This window comes from Candoia aspera, chromosome 17 (genome assembly GCF_035149785.1).
Source record: "Candoia aspera isolate rCanAsp1 chromosome 17, rCanAsp1.hap2, whole genome shotgun sequence".
Classification (NCBI taxonomy): Eukaryota; Metazoa; Chordata; class Lepidosauria; order Squamata; family Boidae; genus Candoia; species Candoia aspera.
Genome location: NC_086169.1, coordinates 3,269,854 through 3,288,489, shown reverse-complemented (window position 1 = coordinate 3,288,489; position 18,636 = coordinate 3,269,854). Strand labels below are relative to the sequence as shown.

General features: G+C 53.2%; 2 protein-coding genes across 2 annotated transcripts; one reads left to right on the top strand and one right to left on the bottom strand.

Annotated features, from left to right (window-relative positions):
* TRIM46 (tripartite motif containing 46) lies at nt 1–12,214 on the bottom strand. Its single transcript, XM_063316905.1, has 10 exons — nt 12,053–12,214; nt 10,174–10,429; nt 9,265–9,611; nt 8,686–8,829; nt 8,124–8,219; nt 7,392–7,645; nt 6,297–6,418; nt 3,281–3,580; nt 1,229–1,526; nt 1–706 (listed from the first exon to the last, which is right to left on the bottom strand). Exons 1-10 carry the CDS (start codon nt 12,113–12,115, stop codon nt 331–333), a joined length of 2,256 nt encoding a protein of 751 aa, XP_063172975.1. The 5' UTR covers nt 12,116–12,214; the 3' UTR covers nt 1–330.
* A 751-nt stretch (nt 12,215–12,965) lies between these two features.
* Nucleotides 12,966–17,479, top strand: KRTCAP2 (keratinocyte associated protein 2). The gene is made up of 5 exons (XM_063316956.1): nt 12,966–13,083; nt 14,543–14,697; nt 16,161–16,224; nt 16,318–16,384; nt 17,260–17,479. Exons 1-5 carry the CDS (start codon nt 12,996–12,998, stop codon nt 17,378–17,380), a joined length of 495 nt encoding a protein of 164 aa, XP_063173026.1. The 5' UTR covers nt 12,966–12,995; the 3' UTR covers nt 17,381–17,479.
* Nucleotides 17,480–18,636: the final 1,157 nt, after the last annotated feature.

The following is an 18,636-nucleotide window of genomic DNA, read 5'->3' as shown; positions in this document are numbered from 1 at the left end:
CTCAGTCCCCATAGCTGGGATGGTCATTTATTATGGGGGGGCTGGCTGGGAAGAGGGTGCCCCCACAATCAAAATTGAAGAATCTATCCGTTGGAAGTTCATCTATCCATCAGTGGGCAGCGAAGGACAACATGTACTGGCCCTGTAACGGTCTCACGGCTGAGACTCTCCCCTCATTCACCCAATGCCCAGAGATATTTTTCCATTATTTTTCAGGCAGGGGCTGGGGAGGCTGCCTTGGCCCCCGCTTCTGAACCTGCCCAGCCCGCAAGGCCCCCTCTGCTTGCTGATCCTCTCCCCAAAGACGCTCAGAATCGGCCCACGGCGAGTTCAGTCCAACTTGGAGAATCCGCTGATGGTGACTTTCCGCTCCTGGCGATTGACCACCAGCTCCTGAAGGTGCAGGGCACCGCCACCGATGAAGCAGAAGGCCGGGCAGACGGGCCCCGAGCAGTCCACCCCGCACTCCCAGAGGCTGCGGAAGGAGACGGCGTCGAAGAACGTCACTTTGCTGTGCTCGTAGTCAAGACAGATGCCGACCCGCGGGGGCAACGGCACGGTGGCGTTGCCAGGATCCCGGGAGGTCAGCGACACCCCGTGGGACAGGAGGATTTTGCCCATGCCAATGGTCAGGAAGGCGAAGGGCGGCGACGATTCCAAGGTGGTGTCTTCTGCGCCGCTGTCGTGCCCGCTGTCCGGGTCGTACCTGAGCCGGCGGAAAACGAACAGAATGAATCGGAAATTTCAGTGGAACTGAAGACAATGTAAGACGCTGCCTTGTACAGCCGGGGAGGAGAACGTGCGGGCCACGTTCAATCCCCTCCCCAAACTTCAACGGGGGCCTGCAGATGGCATTGCTAAAATGCTGTTTAGAGGAAGGAGCCGTCTCTCGCCTTTGGGGTGCCACGTTGCCTTGACAGACTTCCCTTAACCCCCGCTTGGCAAATGGAGACCCAGATTTCAGCCCCGTCTCTTTCCAAGTTGGACCTACCCAAGAATTTTCAACTGCTTCACCCAAGATGTGATATCTCGAGCCTACACCTTCTAGATCAGTCTCTCTCCAACTTGGCACCTTTAAGCTGGCTGGGGAATTCTGGGTGTTGAAGTCCACATGCCTTAAAGTGGCCAAGTTGGAAAAACACTCTTTTAGACTTCCCCCTTCTCCAGAGGTGTGACTGAACAATCCCTGCCCTTATTTCCCTCCCTGGCCCTCCAAACATTTGCTCACCTGGGGCTCGCCACATCTTGGGGCACCTGGAACCATTCCTGCAGCTTGCTCTCCAGCCCCACGCCCACCTTGACCAGGTAAGAGCTGGGGTCCACACAACAGGCCCAATAGCTGCGTCCTTGGGTGACCGCCACGTCGCCAATCACCAGGTCGACTGAAAGGTGGCAGCTGGTCATCAGGCGCTCGGCAGCAAAGAGCATGGGGAGGCCGGGCACGCTGCGGACTGCCCGCTGGTCCTTGCTGATCGCCAGGCGTTCTCGGTTGAACCCCCACCGGTTGTCCAGAAAGAAGTTCAGCACTTTCAGAGGGAAGGGGAAGGGGAGAAGAGGGGAGAAGACAGAAGAGGGGAGGGGAAGAGGGAAGAGGGAAGGGCAGGGGAGAAGAGAGGAGGGGAGGGGAAGGGAGAAGAAAGAACAAAGAATTAGAAAGACCCTAAACCATATGAGAACAGGCGAGGGTGAGTAGGGAGCCATGAGAATTAGAAAGATCCTAAACCATATGAGAACAGGCGAGGGTGAGTAGGGAGCCATGAGAATTAGAAAGACCCTAAACTGTATGAGAACAGGCGAGGGTGAGTAGGGAGCCATGAGAATTAGAAAGACCCTAAACCATATGAGAACAGGCAAGGGTGAGTAGGGAGCCATGAGAATTAGAAAGACCCTAAACCATATGAGAACAGGCGAGGGTGAGTAGGGAGCCATGAGAATTAGAAAGACCCTAAACCATATGAGAACAGGCGAGGGTGAGTAGGGAGCCATGAGAATTAGAAAGACCCTAAACCATATGAGAACAGGCGAGGGTGAGTAGGGAGCCATGAGAATTAGAAAGACCCTAAACCATATGAGAACAGGCGAGGGTGAGTAGGGAGCCATGAGAATTAGAAAGACCCTAAACCATATGAGAACAGGCGAGGGTGAGTAGGGAGCCATGAGAATTAGAAAGATCCTAAACCATATGAGAACAGGCGAGGGTGAGTAGGGAGCCATGAGAATTAGAAAGACCCTAAACCATATGAGAACAGGCGAGGGTGAGTAGGGAGCCATGAGAATTAGAAAGACCCTAAACCATATGAGGCCTCCAAGTTAGAAATGACAAAGCACAGGGCAAGCATCTGGAACAACAGCTGAAAGACAATACCAGCCTCACACGGGCTGTGTTTGCAGAACACACACAACTGGTTATAGACTTGATTGATTTTCTAGCTGAACCTGAGCTTCCCAAAACTAAGGGAAACGCTAACCAATTGTAGCATATTGTAAGAGGTGACCACCAGACTGATGGATTCGGGGGACTGCTAAGTAAACAACAGCTGTAAGCGTTCCCGGTAGCCGTAAAGGGATCCACTTCCTTGCCAGATCGTAGCAAGCCTGTTAGGACTAGAATCGGAATCTCTGCTCTAATGTATTGGTTCTCAATGGGAATTAATTTTAAATTTTAATACATCTAATTTTTCATAGATAAATTTGTATTTATTTTAAAAAATCCAATCTTTAATAAATAATAAATTTTTAATAAATCATTTTAATAAATCTTGTTGAAGAAAACTCTGACAATCTGGCTTGGAACAGAAACGCTGTTTGGTTTGGGCAGCTGCTCAAGGGCCCGATATACCCTGTGTGATGGCAGCCCCTAGATTTTGACCTAACTTGGTTAAACGTGTTGTGCAAACCCAACCAGGGCTTCGTTAAGTGACTAAATGGACCGGCCCTCCCGAATCTGATCAATATCCAACGCAGCATTCCCTCCTCCCATTTTCTCCACAACAACCATGTGAGGTAGGCTGGCGTGAGAGAGAGAGAGAGAGAGCGAGCGAGCCACTGAGCCAAAGGCCCCCAGGGAGCTTCCACAACTGAGGGGAGACTTAAACCTGCCTCAAGTCCAACACCTTCACCACCACACCATAAATGGGAAAGACTGCAGTGTAAACTCAGTCCTGGTGGCCAGAAAGAGATGGGAACTGAAGTCCAAGCAACAGGCTGAGTAAAGCTGCTGTAAGACTGTTCCTAACTTTTGGACTGGACTGGTAGAGAGGAAAAGAAGAGGAGGCTTTACCAGGTGCAGGAGGCGTACGCAAGTAGATTTCCTCGCTGTATTCTCCGAACCCTGCCTTGTTGTACCCTCGGACGCGCAGCACATAGACGCCGTCGGCATCCAGGTACTCCACAATGGCGCTGGTGCCTCGCACTTCTTCCCGCCGCTGCCACAGCTTGAGGGCCTTGCCCTTGGACTCAGCCCGCCGGAACTCCACCGTGTAATGCCAGGCGGCCGGGGAATGCTGCGGCAGACGCCAGCAGAGAAAGATCTGATCATAGGTGTAGGTGCGCTGCGTGTCGATCACAGGGGCCTCCGGGGCTGCAATAGGAGAGGAAGAGAGGAGGGTGCGGGACGTCAGACCGCAGCTGCGCAGCACTGCTGAGCACTTTCCGGACTGACTGCAGACGACCAGTACAAGGTTCCGGAGGCAGAGAAGAGGCGGGCGCGGGCCCAGGAGGAACGTCGGAGAGGGAGAGGGACAGAGTCGGGGGACAGGCAAGCTGCTGAGAAGAATCTGGGGGGCAAAAGAGAGACTGAGCGCAAGTCAGGGAAGGACAGGGGAAGGGGAGAGAGGCGGAGAAGGGAAGAGAGACGGAGGACGGAGGAAGGCAAGAGAAGAATGGCACGAGGGAACAGACCGTGGAGACAAAGGAAAGGGCGTGGAGAGAACGCTGATTTGGGATGCCATCGAAAGCTAACCAAGAGAAGCCTCGGTCCCAGTGTGGTTCCCGTGAGTGTCAGGAACATTTCAATAAATCTTGTTGAAGAAAACTCTGTGAGAATCTGGCTTGGAACAGAAACAACATTGTTTCGTCCAGGCGGCAGCTAAGGGCCTGATACACATGTGATGGCCTTGCCAAAGTCCCCAGGGTTCACAGTGTCTGCCAGGCTCCTGGCTCCCTCTGCTGTTGTTTTGTTCTAAATTAATTCGTCCCAAAACCAATCCATTAAAAAAATCAATACTTGGGAAGGCAGCCGACTGCAAAGCCAAGCCTGGGTCTCGGGGCCTCCCGACGATCCAGGGCTGAAGGGGCAGGCAACCGCAGCCAGAGTGTTGTCTGGAAGCCTGCCCAGGAGAAGACAAAGGTAAGGCGAGGTGAGCCATCCCACGACAGCAGCACACGCTCGCTTGTTTGCCTTCTCGGTAACCAGGGTTTGGTGAGTGATCCCGGCAGAGGTTTTGCAGTGTGCGCTCTCAAAATTCCCAGCAGGCCCGCAAGACCCAGGAACGCCCCCTCGGTGGAACTCAGTCCCCACTGTGGTTGCTAAACGAGGACTACCTGTATTAATAATTGCCCATTTCTGCCTCTTTCAATATACATATTCAGCTTTACGTGTTTACTGGTGCTTTGGGACTAGCACCGTATGGAAGTGATGCAAAACACGGGGATGAGCTGTTCCATTGGACTACAGTTCCCATAATGCACCCCTAGCATGGTCATGCTGGCTGAGAGGATAATGGGTACTGCTGGCCTACATTTATGGAAAGCATCAAGTTGGGGAAAGCAGTCATAAGTCTTAAAAGGACATCAACATTAAAGGCTTGGCAACAGGATGCTGCAGCAAGGAAGGCGGAGGGTCTTTTTGTGCCGGCCATCAGTCTGGTGCCCTCTCTGCAATACTCCATTCCGTCTGTCTCTAACAAATCTAGAGTTGCCTTCTTTCTGTGACAGATCGTGATTCCCATTATCCAGAAGATCTCCTGAGCTGTTCACCAGCCTCCCGCATAAAACCCTATTAACATGCCTTCCTTCTCTCCACCAGAGGTGCAGCCAACACCATGGATCTTTCTGCCCCCATGAGAACTAGAATGCTTATTTCCACAAGGGCGTTAGCAAACCTTCAATCCAAGGTGCTCTGGATCAGAAAGTCCCAAAGCAAGGCCTGAGGATGGGGTGGGGTAGGGGGCAGGATGGATGCGGTGGGACAGTCAGGATCAGACACAGAGAGATGGTCAACAGGGTTGAGGAAAAGAAAGAGAAGTGGGAAGGCTCGGAAAGGATCAGGGAGGGACGGGATCAGCTGAGTGGGATGTGACTTGCCTCAATTTACTGCGATGACGCCTCAGCAGCCGCCACAGCCTATAAACAGAGAGAGGTAAAGCAGATGGGTCAACAGCCAAGCACCCTGTGGAACTGGGCCTTGGGGTGTGCGGGCGCCGTGCCTCGAATTTCAGGTGGGCTGTGGATCGTGGAGGGGCCAGGGGGGAGGTGCAAGCTGGCTGGGGCCAAGGGACCCTGAGGATTAAACGATACGAGTGGCGGGAAAGCCAAAAATCAAAAACTGCCTCTCCCACTCCCATCCAGGGGTGGGGGGTAGTGGGGAGAATGGCCGGGGCAAAAAGGGGAGATGTGCAATGGATAGCCCAACCCAGCCAAGGTGGACTCACCACCACGCCGACCGCTCCAAGCTCCACGTTCCGTCAGCTCTTCAACAGGTCACACAACACACGCACAACACAAAACAACACAATACGTGCCCCGGGGGGCTCACAACACAGGCTTAGGTTGGTACTCCTGCTGCAGGAAGCTCTGAGGCATAAAGATCTGTTTGTCTATGGGTACCTACAGCCCTGTGCAAAGAGGAACAGGCTCACCCTCCAAAACAATACTGCCATAACCGGTGCTTCCGCCATTTACAGGCTGTCCACATTTAGCGACCATAATCGGGACCGGCAACTCAGTCCTTAAGTGAAGCGGTTGCTAAGTGAAACCGTGACTCTGCTTACGATCCGGCTTCAGCATTCCTTTGCTTTATGGACCTGCGAAGGTCATGTATGCGAGGACTGGTCGCAAAGCGACTTTCCCATCATCGTTGTCACTGCGAACGGTCGCAAAAGGAGGCAGTCACTAAACGAGGACGACCTGTAGTGACTTGAGAAAGAGGGCTGCAGCAATAGGACGAGGGAAGATTTTAAGAAGCTTCCTTTGGATGTGGCAGCTGCCATTTCTGGGGGGAAAAAGGGTCGAATATCATGGCAGCTGCCATTGCCAAAGGAGGATCTACCTTCGCTCAAGGCCCGCTGTTTACGCACCTTTAATAAAAGTGAGGTCCGTAAGTAGCTTCACTTCTTGGCTCACGTCCACCTGGAAATGGTTGAAGGAGGCGCTGGCCGCTGGCCGGAACGCCTGGAGCGAATCGGTCGCCCTGAGGATCCTGCCGGCAGCGGGGGGAGTGGGAGGGGGGCAGTCAAGATGGGAGCAGAGAGATCAGATAGGAGAAAAAAGGGCCTCTGAACATAGATCAATACCCATCCCTCACTTGAGTGCAACAGATATACGCATATATTTTCGTTGCGCTATATTAAAACGCAATTAAGGCTTTGCGGGAACAGATGGACAGAACGTTTGCTGGCTCGACAGCCTTTGACAGCCCTCGCAGCCCGTAATAAAACCCGTGGATATCGGGCCCCGTTACGAAGTGCGATGCTTTTCGTTATCGACCCTAATATAGCTTGGCTCGATGACGTCCTTGGCAGAGAATCATTAATTAACAAGTGGTTATACCCCAAGGTTTTCGCTGCTTCGTCGAAAGCAACCTTTGGTAATCAGCCGCTTCCCAAACCTGTTTCCCAGAACCCCCGCCGAGGGTGGCCTGGAGCTGTAGTCCCAATGCATTATGGGTGCTGTAGTCCCAATGCATTATGGGCGCTGTAGTCCAAAGCACACAAAAAGCACGGGCTGCAGGAATCCGGTTTAAAAGTTGACGCAAAGCGTGTAAATATAAGCGTGTTAGAGAGTGCGCCGGAGAACAGAGCTCCCTTTGTGTTACAAAACGACTTATCTTCCTAAAACTGGCACCTGTCAATCATTTTGGGAGACCTCTTGCTCCTGGCCACCAGTCCTCTGGATAAAAAAAAGGGTCCCCAACCGTCAACAAACCAGCGATTAAACGGACACCATCTAAACCACGATTGCTTACAACCAGAGAAAAATCCTTTTCTTAAAAAATGTTGCTGCTAGATCAGAAGCTGGTCCTAGGGCAGAAGCATCCACAGCTATGGCTTCATTTGTTTTTCCCTCCGGTTCCCCTTTCAACAGATTTCTAATTTTCATATATATATATATATATATATATATATATATATATTTTTTTTTTTTTTAAGACCACCGCACCGCGCAGAATGCACCTGTGATGAAGCTGTTTGGCGGCCTGGACGAAGCAAGGCTGGTCGGTTTCCTTCAAGACTTCCTGCGAGTACCCCACCATGCCCGAGTTCTCCATCATGGCCCGATGCTCCTGCAGTTGGGCTTGTAATTTGGCGACCCGGTCTTGGCGGCCATCCTCGATCACGCCAAGCAAAGCCACTCGCTTCTCTTCCAGAAGGGCGCTCAAACTGTTCATCAGCCGAGCCACCTCTTCCTTGGCCTGGGTGCCATTCACCTGCGGGGAAATTGCCAACCGTTGGCAGAACAGGGGCCATAATCAAGGACCTCGTCCCCTCCTCCGCTCGGATATTTTGCCCGTTAAAGGTTGTATCCCTCTCTGAACAAATTCATTCAGCCTCTGGGTTCTTCTGAATTACAGCCTGTTATCACACAGAGCCAGTTTGGTGTCATGGTCAAGAAACCGGGAGGCTGTGAGTTCTAGTCCCGCCTTAGGCAAGAAGCCAGCCAGGGGACCTTGGGCCAGCCACTCTCTCTCAGCCCTAGGAAGGAGGCAACGGCAAACCACTTCCGAAAAACCTTGCCAAGAAAACCGCAGGGACTTGTCCAGACAGTCGCCGAGAATCGGACACGGTTGAACAGATTTTAAAAAAGACCACACAGAAACAGAGGGGGTACCAATTTCGTACCCCAAATCTTTCTCATTGTTGGGACTGGCTTCAACCCCCCGAGGATAACAAAGAAAATAATGCTACCTCTGTCAGCCGAAGAGCCTCTTCCAGCTCGTTGATTTGTGCCTGCACTGTGTCTTGATGGCTCAGGATGTAAGCAAGGCTTTTGGTCAGCTTTTCCTGCGGGCGCGAAAGAAAAAAGGGTAAAGGGTGAAGCGACTGGGCGGAGGGTCGCGACCCAGGGTCTCTTGGCCTCCGTTCTTCTCGAGGATTAAAAACCGTCTCCAAACGCTCCTCAATAAAGGCTCGTTTTGCAAAGGGTTATAGTACCTCGTGGCCAAGCCAACGACTCTAGCAAAGATTGGGAGTATGGCTCTTTTAACAACAGAGGACTTTTTAAGAGTTAAAAATCTCCTACTTCAGTTTCGTTGCATGGAAAAACAGGAGACTTGACCCCATTACCCACCCCGGGTCCCGCAGACCATCCTGAATCCGGGATGAATTTCCCAACACCCTGGGCAGCTTTCCTTGCCAGAAGACATCAATATAAGACGGTGGTTTTTTTTTTTAACGTTGTGCTTCTACTTTGCGGCCAACCAACTTCAAGGAAAAGATGGAAACGGACAAGGTTCTTCAAAAGTCTCACCTTGAGAGCCTGGTAGGCGCTGAGCACAGGCGTGATTTTATGACTTGTGTGTGTGCGACGAACACGACATAACTGGCACACCAAACGCTGGCAGGTTTTGCAATAGTGAGTCACTTCTTCTCGGTGTTCGGGGCACATCAGACCCTGCAAAGGAGACAACCGAACCCTTGCAGCCAGGATGGACCCACCAAATGTGCAAAGAATAGGAAAAATAGGAAGCGGGAATGCTATACAGGAAGTCCTCTTTCAGCAACCACCTCGTACAGCGACCATTCGCAGTTACGATTGGGATGAAGAAGTAACTCTGCGACCAATCCTCGCGTTTACAACCTTCGCGGGTCCGCAAAGCCAAAGAAAGCTGAAGTGAGAGCATAAGCAGTTGCGGTTTCACTTAGCGACCACTTCGCTTAACAACCAAGTTGCTGGTCCCAACTGTGGTCGCTAAACGAGGACAACCTGTATATCGTGCCTTGAGTTCCTGAGTGAAAAGCAGGATATAAATCTAACAAATAAACACATAGATGTTGTCTTCAGTGAAAGGATTTTAGGGCACATTTTGAGGTGAGAGAGAAGCCCTACCTTGGGCCGGAAAGTCAGCGTAGGAGGCGTGGGCTCGTGCTGCGCCTTCTGGGTGCCCCACGGGTGGTAGAGTTTGAAGCACTCATTGCAAAAACTGGATCGGCACTCGGTGCAGCCCTTGGTGGCTTCCAGCTGTGGCGGCTTGCAGAACTGGCACACGATGGCAGCGCTGACGTTGATGGTGTGGCGGTAACGCTCAACCACACGCTCCAATGTCAGGTTGCGGAAGAGGCTGCCCAAACCACGCTCGCCCAGGTCCACGTCTCGCTGGCACAATGGGCACGGGAAGAGCATGCTCTGGGGGTGCAAGATGCCGCCTCGTTTCCGCCCGGGATACGTGCCGAAACCTGGGTGGGACAGAAGGTGGCGGGGACGTCATTGCAGAGGACAAATTCGTTCTTAATGTTGGGTAGGAGATTGACTGAGCTTGACAAAGGTGAAAAAAGAGAACTGCCACGGGCAGGAGCAGCCTATCTTTAAATACCCAAGCGGAAAGTCCGTTCAGGGATCTTCTCTCTCCAGAGCTCTGCCCTTCCTTGCTGGTTCTGAATTCCTGCGCAACTTTGGATTATGTGCCTTCAAGTTGGGTGCCAGCTCTCAGCAACCACGCAGGTAGACCATCTCCAGGATAATCTGTCCCCAACTCGGCCCTTCGAGTCTTCCAAATACAACAAAGCCCACAATATTTTCTTGCCCCCTCTTTAGGCAGCCCTTGTCCATGCCAGGGAAAGGGAGCCTGCAGCCTTTCTAATGCTGCTGAACTACATTTCCCAGCATGCCTCAGCAGCGTGAGGGCTGCTGGGAGCTGTAGTTCAGCAGCATCAGGAGGGCCGAGATTCCCCAAGATCCTGCTGCAGACTCCATCCCTTTATATCCCCAAAGATCCAGTCACCCTTCCCAAAAATGTACCTGATTTGAGAAGTCTGTCCAGGCGCTCTGGTTTTGGCACCACCCGGCGCCCCAGGCGGGGGCTGCGCGTGGCTGGCGTGGAAGCCGGGGACGTTGGCTCGGAAGTGGGGTCCGGGCAGATATATCCCTGCTGCAGCAGGAGTTCGGTGGCACAGAGGTGACAGACGTTGTGCATGCAAGGCAAAACCAAAGGCTGTTTGTACATTTCCTTGCAGAGCGGACACAGCAATTCTCTTTCCATATTCTTCATGCTGGTCTGCAAAAAAAAGAAAAGGAGGGGGAAGAAAGGTTAGGAAAAAAAATGCACCTTCTGCAAAAAACGCTCGGTTTTGGCACGATGCCCCTTCCGCAAGAGCTGCTGGGCTGCTAGGGATGTTTGTAAATGGCGGAAGGTTGCTAAGGATCAGCTGCGAAGGATGATGGGACTGGCAGTCCAAATTATCTAGAAGCCTCTCAGGCTTTTGCTGAAAGTGGAACCCAGATCTCCCAAATCATGCCAAGCGTTGTAACCATGACTCCATCCTGGCTTGCTAAAAATAACACTGAGCTGTCCTACAGTTCAAGGGAGCATTTCAGAGACTCTTTGGAATTCGTCCAATCAATCCGAAAGGGGAACATTTTTTCTCTCTCTTCGTCATCATGGAAAAACCTGGTGGGCCATCACTCGGCTGGGCAGCCCTAGGAGAACATCCCTGTCCAGGGGCAGTCTATCTGTGAAGACCACGGATCTCAGCGTGGATATGAACCTGGGCACTCTGGGGGGCGGAAAAGATTTTCCCCAAAGGTCTAAAAATGACTTTCTCCTTATGCCCATTTCTGCTCTGTCTAGGATCAAGGGCAGACAGGAGGCCTCTCTCTATCTAGGTATGCCCTCTGGCCCCAGTCTGTAGGACGGCCAATTTTTCTCCACCACTGGGCATGGAAAGATATCCTCTCCCCCAGCAGCTTGGCAGCTTGCCCAGTCTCTCTGCTGCGAACCATTCAAGGGCATTCATGGGTTTCCTGCCCTCCCTCTGGGAGCGCCCCATGCTCAGCGCATCTCTGGCCACACTAGCCTTCCCCCCTCACCCACCCCCATGCACACCCCTGCCACCCTACGCAAGGGATTCCAAGCCTCAAGCAGGAAATGGAAGCATCTTGCCGCAAACTCAATCCTCACAACACGAAATGGGATGGGCCAAGCTCCGCCCCACTCCGTGGCCCATCTTCCAAAGCCAAGCTGGGAAACATAGGCCTCCCCTTTGGGGTGGGCAGGGGGGACAAGGGTCTCACCTTGCCCGCCCTCTGCCTGGGTGCCATTTCCCTCCCTGGCGCACACAGGCGAAAAGGGACAAAGCGGAGGGGGGGGGGAAGAGCCGAGGCTGGACCACAGCCTGGGAAGCAGGCGGGAGGAGGAGGTTGCCATGGCGACGGCGGCTGTGCTCGGATGCTCGCAGCATCCTCGCTTTGCCCCGGAGGGAGAAGAAAGGCGCCCAGGGAAAGTGGAGGGGGGGGGGGAATCAGGAGCGACACAAGGCAGGTTGCCAACAGTTGGGGGAACGAGGCCAACCCGCACCTTGGGGGGAGGATTCCAAGCTTTTTTTGGGGGGGGGGGGGAACAAGCGTCGCCCGCGCTTCCGAATTTCCCACGACGGCGAAACGCGACCTTCCCCGCGCGCGGAGACAATAGCAGCCCCCGGCTTGTTCGCGGCGCCCCCCGCCGCCCAGGCACCTCGAAGCCCCCCACCCTCCCACTCCAACCCCCCCGCCATATATTGCACGGAGGGAGGGAAGGAAAGAGGCGTCCTCGTTCTGCTCGGCTGCACCCGCTAAAACGGCGCGCCCCGTTTTCTGTGCAACGCCCCCCCCGCTTGCTGCCCGCCCCCAACCCGGTTCTCACGCTGATCCGGACGAGGGCGTCCATGATGGAGGTGAAGGAGTGGAGGTCGTCGCCCTCGGCCATGTCTCCCGGGAAAGCGGGGCGCGGATGCTCCGGGCGGCCCCGAGCCGCGCCTGCAGCGGCGGCGGCGAACGCCTCGGTCTATTGCAGCCGGGGCTGAGCCGTGGGGGGGTGGGGGGAGGAAGAGTCAGTGCGCATGCTCAGGGGAAGCTCAACCCAACCGAGGCTCCCCCCCCCTTCCACCTTAGCGATGGGGGCATCGCTGGCACTCTTGCCTCGGTGGCCGATGCACGGGAGGGTTCCGGGAAGCGGAGGAGCGGGTGGGAAGTCCCTGCCCCGAAGAACTTCCAAGTTCAGACGGGATCGTGGGCAGCTTCAGGGTGTGGCCGCCGAAAGCGGCGCTCTGCATCAGGGTGAGCCCCGAAAGCCGTCTGCGCAAGGTCAGAGGCTTTCTTCCCCAGCGGGGCACGCAGAGCCCTGGTGGAGAGGCCGCCTCTGAGCCTACGCAGAGCGCCTTTCCGCCTCTGCACGCAGTGCTTGAAAGCGAGCTTCCAAAGGGACTTGCAGAGGCGACCTGCATAAAATTACTTTTTATTATTCCCCCCCACCCCGCTTTGCAAAAGCGAGGGGGCGAGTCCCGAACCCGCGGCTACGTTTCGTCCGCCGCTTTGTTCAACGCCACGCGGGGGGGGGGGCGGAGAGAAGTGTGCGCCTGCGCGCCCCCTAGCGGCGAGCCGGCGGAAACGAACGGAGCCTGCCTACGAGGCGTTTTGCGCCCCGGGGGCGGGGTCGACCACTGCGCATGCGCCAATGCACCTGCCTCTCGGGCCTCTGGCACGCAGGCGCGGAAGGAAAATTACACGTCTCAGCTCAGCGCCCGGGGCAGTCCCGCGCGTGCGCGAGGGGCTCCGGCGTGGTGGAGGGGGAAGCGGCTCAGCGGCGCATGCGCAAGGCAGACAGACGCTCTGGTTCAAACCGAGGGATTTGTTTGTTCGGCGGACGGAGCGGGGGCGTCGCGCGGTGCATTATGGGTAACGTGGTGCTCTGGGAAGGGAGAGGTGGGCGCCGGGTCCCCCGTTGTCAGCCAAGTGCATCCTGGGTCATGCGGTGCTGTGGGTAAGGCAAGGCGAAGGTGGGAGGGGGCACCTCGCCATGTCATTACCCAGAATCCCCCAACTTGGTGCCTTCTAGAGGTGTGGGACTAGAACCTCCATCATTCCCACAAAGCACAGCTTCCGTGGGCATGCACAGCTAGTTGTGCCATTGCTTTTGCTCTCATACTCAAGGGGAATTAGGGGTAGAGGGGCACTGTGGGCAGAGGGAATTATGGGTAGAAGGGCACTGTGGGCAGAGGGGAATTATGGGTAGAAGGGCACTGTGGGCAGAGGGGAATTAGGGGTAGAGGGGCACTGTGGGCAGAGGGGAATTAGGGGTAGAGGGGAATTAGGGGTAGAGGGGCACTGTGGGCAGAGGGGAATTAGGGGTAGAGGGGAATTAGGGGTAGAAGGGCACTGTGGGCAGAGGGGAATTATGGGTAGAGGGCCACTGTGGGCAGAGGGAATTATGGGTAGAAGGGCACTGTGGGCAGAGGGGAATTAGGGGTAGAGGGGCACTGTGGGCAGAGGGGAATTAGGGGTAGAGGGGAATTAGGGGTAGAAGGGCACTGTGGGCAGAGGGGAATTATGGGTAGAGGGGCACTGTGGGCAGAGGGAATTATGGGTAGAAGGGCACTGTGGGCAGAGGGGAATTAGGGGTAGAAGGGCACTGTGGGCAGAGGGGCACTGTGGGCAGAGGGGAATTAGGGGTAGAGGGGCACTGTGGGCAGAGGGGAATTAGGGGTAGAGGGGCACTGTGGGCAGAGGGGAATTATGGGTAGAGGGGCATTGTGGGCAGAGGGGAATTATGGGTAGAGGGGCATTGTGGGCAGAGGGGCACTGTGGCTCACATGAGACTGGAAGATTTAAGATTTAAATATACCTTGTTAGTGTTTTGCGAGTTTTACACTGTATATTTCAGCCTCTCCTCTGGGTGAGAATGGCGAACGAACCTAATTTAATGACCGACGTTGCTAACGCGGGTTTTGCTCCCCCCTCGGCCCCGCCCACCATGGCAGCTTGGACAACGGGCAGAAGGGGAGAAGCAAGGAGGGCCCCCGTCCGGAGCCTGCTCATCGGCTTTCCCGGAGCCCCACCTCCCTGGGCGCTCGTGCAAAGCCGCATGACAGCGGCATGACGCCAGGAGGTGGGATCCCCCCTCTTTCTGCAGCAGGCTTCAAAGGTGGAATAAACAAGGATTCATTTCCTCGAACAAACCGCCATCGGCCGGAGATCCCCCCAGGCCACTCCAAGAGGAAGGCAAAGCGTGGCTTAGCGTGCTGGGCTGCACGGAGCAGTCCCCCCGCTCCCCGGTCTGTCCCACCTTGGCTTCCCAGCAGCGGTGACCGAATCTTCCTGCCGGCCATGACGTGACCGTCTCTTCCTGTCTTCCTAGCTGTCAGCACAGGCATATCGCTGGTCCTTTCCTCCCTCCTCTCCCTCCTGCTCTTCACGGGGATGCAGATGTACAGCCGCCAACTGGCCTCCAGCGAATGGCTCACCATCCAGGGCGGCCTCCTGGGCTCTGCCCTGTTCATTTTTTCCTTAACCGTATCCTTTCGGCTGGGGGGGCGGGGTGGGCTGCAGGAAGAAAACACTGCATCATCTGTTCACATCGATTGATAGATTGTGATCTCCCCTTTCTAAATTTTTATCTGGAGAAGTTTTTACAACATGCAGATTGTACAGGTAGTCCTCACTTAACAACCATTTGTTTAGTGACAGTTTGGACTTACGACGGTGCTGGCAAAAACAACTTCTGACTGACCAGTCCTCACACTTACAACTGTGGTCACATGATCACCATTTGGGCAGTTGGCGACTGGTTCGCATTTATGAACGTCACAGTGTCCCGTGGTCATGCGATCACCATTTTCTACATTTTCAGCCGGCTTCTGGCAAGCAAAATCAATGGGGAACCACGTGATTCACTTAATGACCATGTGTTTTACTTAAAGACCACCACAGAAAGGTTGTAAAATCAGGTCGGATTCACTTAATGACTGCTTCACCTAGCAACCAAAATTCCAGTCCCAATTGTGGTTGTTAAGTAAGGACTACCTGTATGTCATTTATAAATAAATAAATATATTTCTGGGGGAATGGTTGATTTAGCCTGGTAAGGGTACACAGTCAAAAAAGATGAAGTCTGCTGTGGGGAGGAGAGGGGATTATCACCTCAGAGATCTCAAATTACTACAATTTAGGATGCCTGTTTGATGGGTCCAATATATGCATATTTCCATTGTGGCACCTCAAATTTTGGCAGGTGTAGGATTATTTATTTATTTATTTTTTCATGGGACGCGGTGACACTGCGGGTTAAACCGCTGAGCTGCTGAGCTTGCCGATCGGAAGGTCGGCGGTTCGAAGCCGCGTGACGGGGTGAGCTCCCGTTGCTGGTCCCAGCTCCTGCCAACCTAGCAGTTCGAAAACATGCCAATGTGAGTCGATTAATAGGTACTGCTTCAGCGGGCAGGTAACGGCGTTCCGTGTAGTCACGCCGGCCACATGACCACGGAGGAAGTGTCTTCGGACAAACGTTGGCTCTTTGGCTTTGAAACGGAGATGAGCACCGCCCCCTAGAGTCGAACACGACTGGACTTAATGTCAAGGGAAACCTTTACCTTTACCTACTAGGATTATTTTAAATTCTATCTTTGTTCAGTTATGGGTTGTTGTTTTTTAACACGGTTTTTGTAAAGTGGTTGCTAGCTGCCCAGAGTTACGAACTTAAGATGGGTGGCTACATAAATTTCCCAAATAAAGCAAATAAACTAAGCTAGCAGGTTTCCCGGCATTTGCTAATCCTATCTGGCAAACTCCTGGATGCCTAAAAACCCCGTTTGGGGGGAAAGGATGACTGTCTTACTAGCACTGATAGAGGTATTAAACAGGCCCCACTGAAAATCTTGAGTGGAGCAATGGAGGCGGCTGTTTGGTGCAGACCGGAAGGTCGCAAAATAGGTCAAGCATTTCAGGGGGTGTTATCCTTGACCACAGGCCCATTCAAGGCCTTCAACAACCTCGAAAACCTGATTTTCGGCAGAGGGTTCCAAGCAAAGGTCTTTCCTGAAAGTGAGTCAACTGGAGAAGTGGGGTGGGGTTGGGAGCTGGTCCATGGACAGTTCATCCTGACCTTCTGCCTGTCTTTTTTTCCTCCATCTGCAGTTATTTCCTGCCTCCTGTTGGCCCTTTTTGCATCAGGGCTGATTCATCGAGTCTGTGTCACCACTTGGTAAGGGCTGAGGTGGGCTGGGTGCGGTGGGGTGCAGGGGGAGAGAGAGAGAGGCGTTTAATCCAAAGACAAACGCTCACCTCAGAACAATTCCAGTTTGGGGGTGGTCCAAATTCCAGCATGTCTAAGAAGTTTCGAGGGTTTCTGAAGGGCTGCTGAACAGCATCACCGCAGCTGTACCGATGACTGTGTACCTTAAGCCTAAAAGAGTGGCGGAGGGTGGGTGGGAACAAAGTGAGAAACGGGCCTGCATCTAAGGCAATAAAAGTTTAAAAACAACCCCACAGGGATGTAAGCAAAAAATCCTAGATTGCTTTTTCACGCTTTGAAAGGCCTTGCTGGGAAGGAGGGAGGGAAGGAAGGAAAGAGATGGAGAGAGAGAAAAGGGAGGGAGGGAGGGAGGGAAGAGAAAGACGGACAGACAAGCAGAGGAAGGAAGGAAGGAAAGGAAGGAAGGAAGACAAGCAGAGGGAGGGAGGAAAGCAGAGGAAGAAAGGAAGGAAGGAAAAAGGGGAGGGAGGGAAGAGAAAGACAGACAAGCGAAGGAAGGAAGGAAGGCAAGCAGAGGGAGAAAGGGAGGAAAGCAGAGGAAGGAAAGCGAAAGGAAGGGGAGGGAGGGAAGAGAAAGACAGACAAGCGAAGGAAGGAAGGCAAACGGGAGGGAGGGAGGGAGGAAAGCAGAAGGAAGAGAAGGGGAGGGAGGACGGAAGATATCATCTGTCTGTCTATCCATCCTTGCCTTCTCTTGATAAAATGGACTTTTATCCTCAGAAGCTGATACAGCAGTAAATCCCTTAAACGTTAAAATGGCAGTTGGCGTGTGAGGATGCAGATCGTAAACCTAATCCGGATACTTTGCCACTCTTTCCCTACAGCTTAATCTTCTCCATGGTTGCCCTTTACTACATTCACAAGATTTCCTCCACTCACTACCAAATGGCCACGCCCGTCCCTGTGCCAGCCAAGATGGTCAGCAAGAGCCGGAAGAGGAATTGACGGCTGGAAGCCCCCTCGCCTCTCCAATTTCCGAGCGGCAGGAAGATGCCGCCTCTCGCTCGACAAAATTCAATAAACCCCTCTCTTTGGGTGCTTTTTTTTTAGCAAAAACAACCGGACTGGTAGATTTTACAGCTTTGAGCCCTCTGCCTCCTTGTTCTAGGCTTTTGCGAGTGTTTTGCAAAGCATGAGAGGGATTTAGACCCAAGAGAAGGAAGGGCAAGGAAAGGGAGGCTTATCTGGAAAACAGAATGTGGCGCAGTGACGTATTTGAAGCATTTGTCTGATGCAATAAAATAACATAGGTAGGAAAGGAAGGAAAACAACACTGATGTGGGGAAGGAAAATCGATAGCTCTTCTTTGCTCTTCCCAACCTTCAACGACATCAGTGCGATTGGCTTAGCGGCTCTCCCCCGTTAATTTTTTTTTAAAAGTGTTAGTCCTATGGAATAAACCTGACACACGATTTCTGTTTAAAATTCAGCCATGGCTCTAAGCAAGGCAGTAAAAATATATATCTGTCGAGATCAGGATTCCTCAACCAGGGTTCCGCGAGAGGTCCCTAGGGATTCCCTGGGAGATCCCGCTTTATTAAAAAATTATCTCAAATTCGGGCAACTTCACATTAAAAAGGCAAGTTTCATTCTGTATTTTCAGTTTAAGAACACTGTTAATGCAAACAGACGCCTACGCATGAAACGAATAATTTTGCAACGTCTGTGTTTGAGCCTGAATGCGCAGGGGGTCCCCGAGGCCTGAAAAATACTTCAAGGGTTCCTCTGAGGTCCAGAGGTTGAGAAAGGCTGATCTATAGATGATATAGATATACAGTATTTTCAAAGCTAGGAACTTTCACAGACTTCTTTGCGCAGCTCAGCTGCGCATACAAATATTTTGTTGGAGAAAAGTTAACCAGCTTTTTGGCTCAGAGGCGCGTTGGATTGCAACACTGGCTTGCATGTCCATTTTAAATGTTCATAAAAAACATGAGGCACAGGAGCAGCAGCTATGGATCCTTCCTGGAGCCGTCGTATTTTCACTGCCAGTGAGGTGCCCCCCTCCCAATCCTGCTCTTTTCGATTCTGCACATTCTCCCTTGCTGTGATTGATTGCCCGGATCTGCCTCTCAAAATAAGCCCACTCTTCTGCTCTTCAGCATCTTTTCAATTCCAGCCTTCAAATTCCACTTCCCCCCCCCCCCCGCTGCAAATCCTTTCTGATTAACTGCCTGGTCTTGCTGTCTTGCCGACACCAA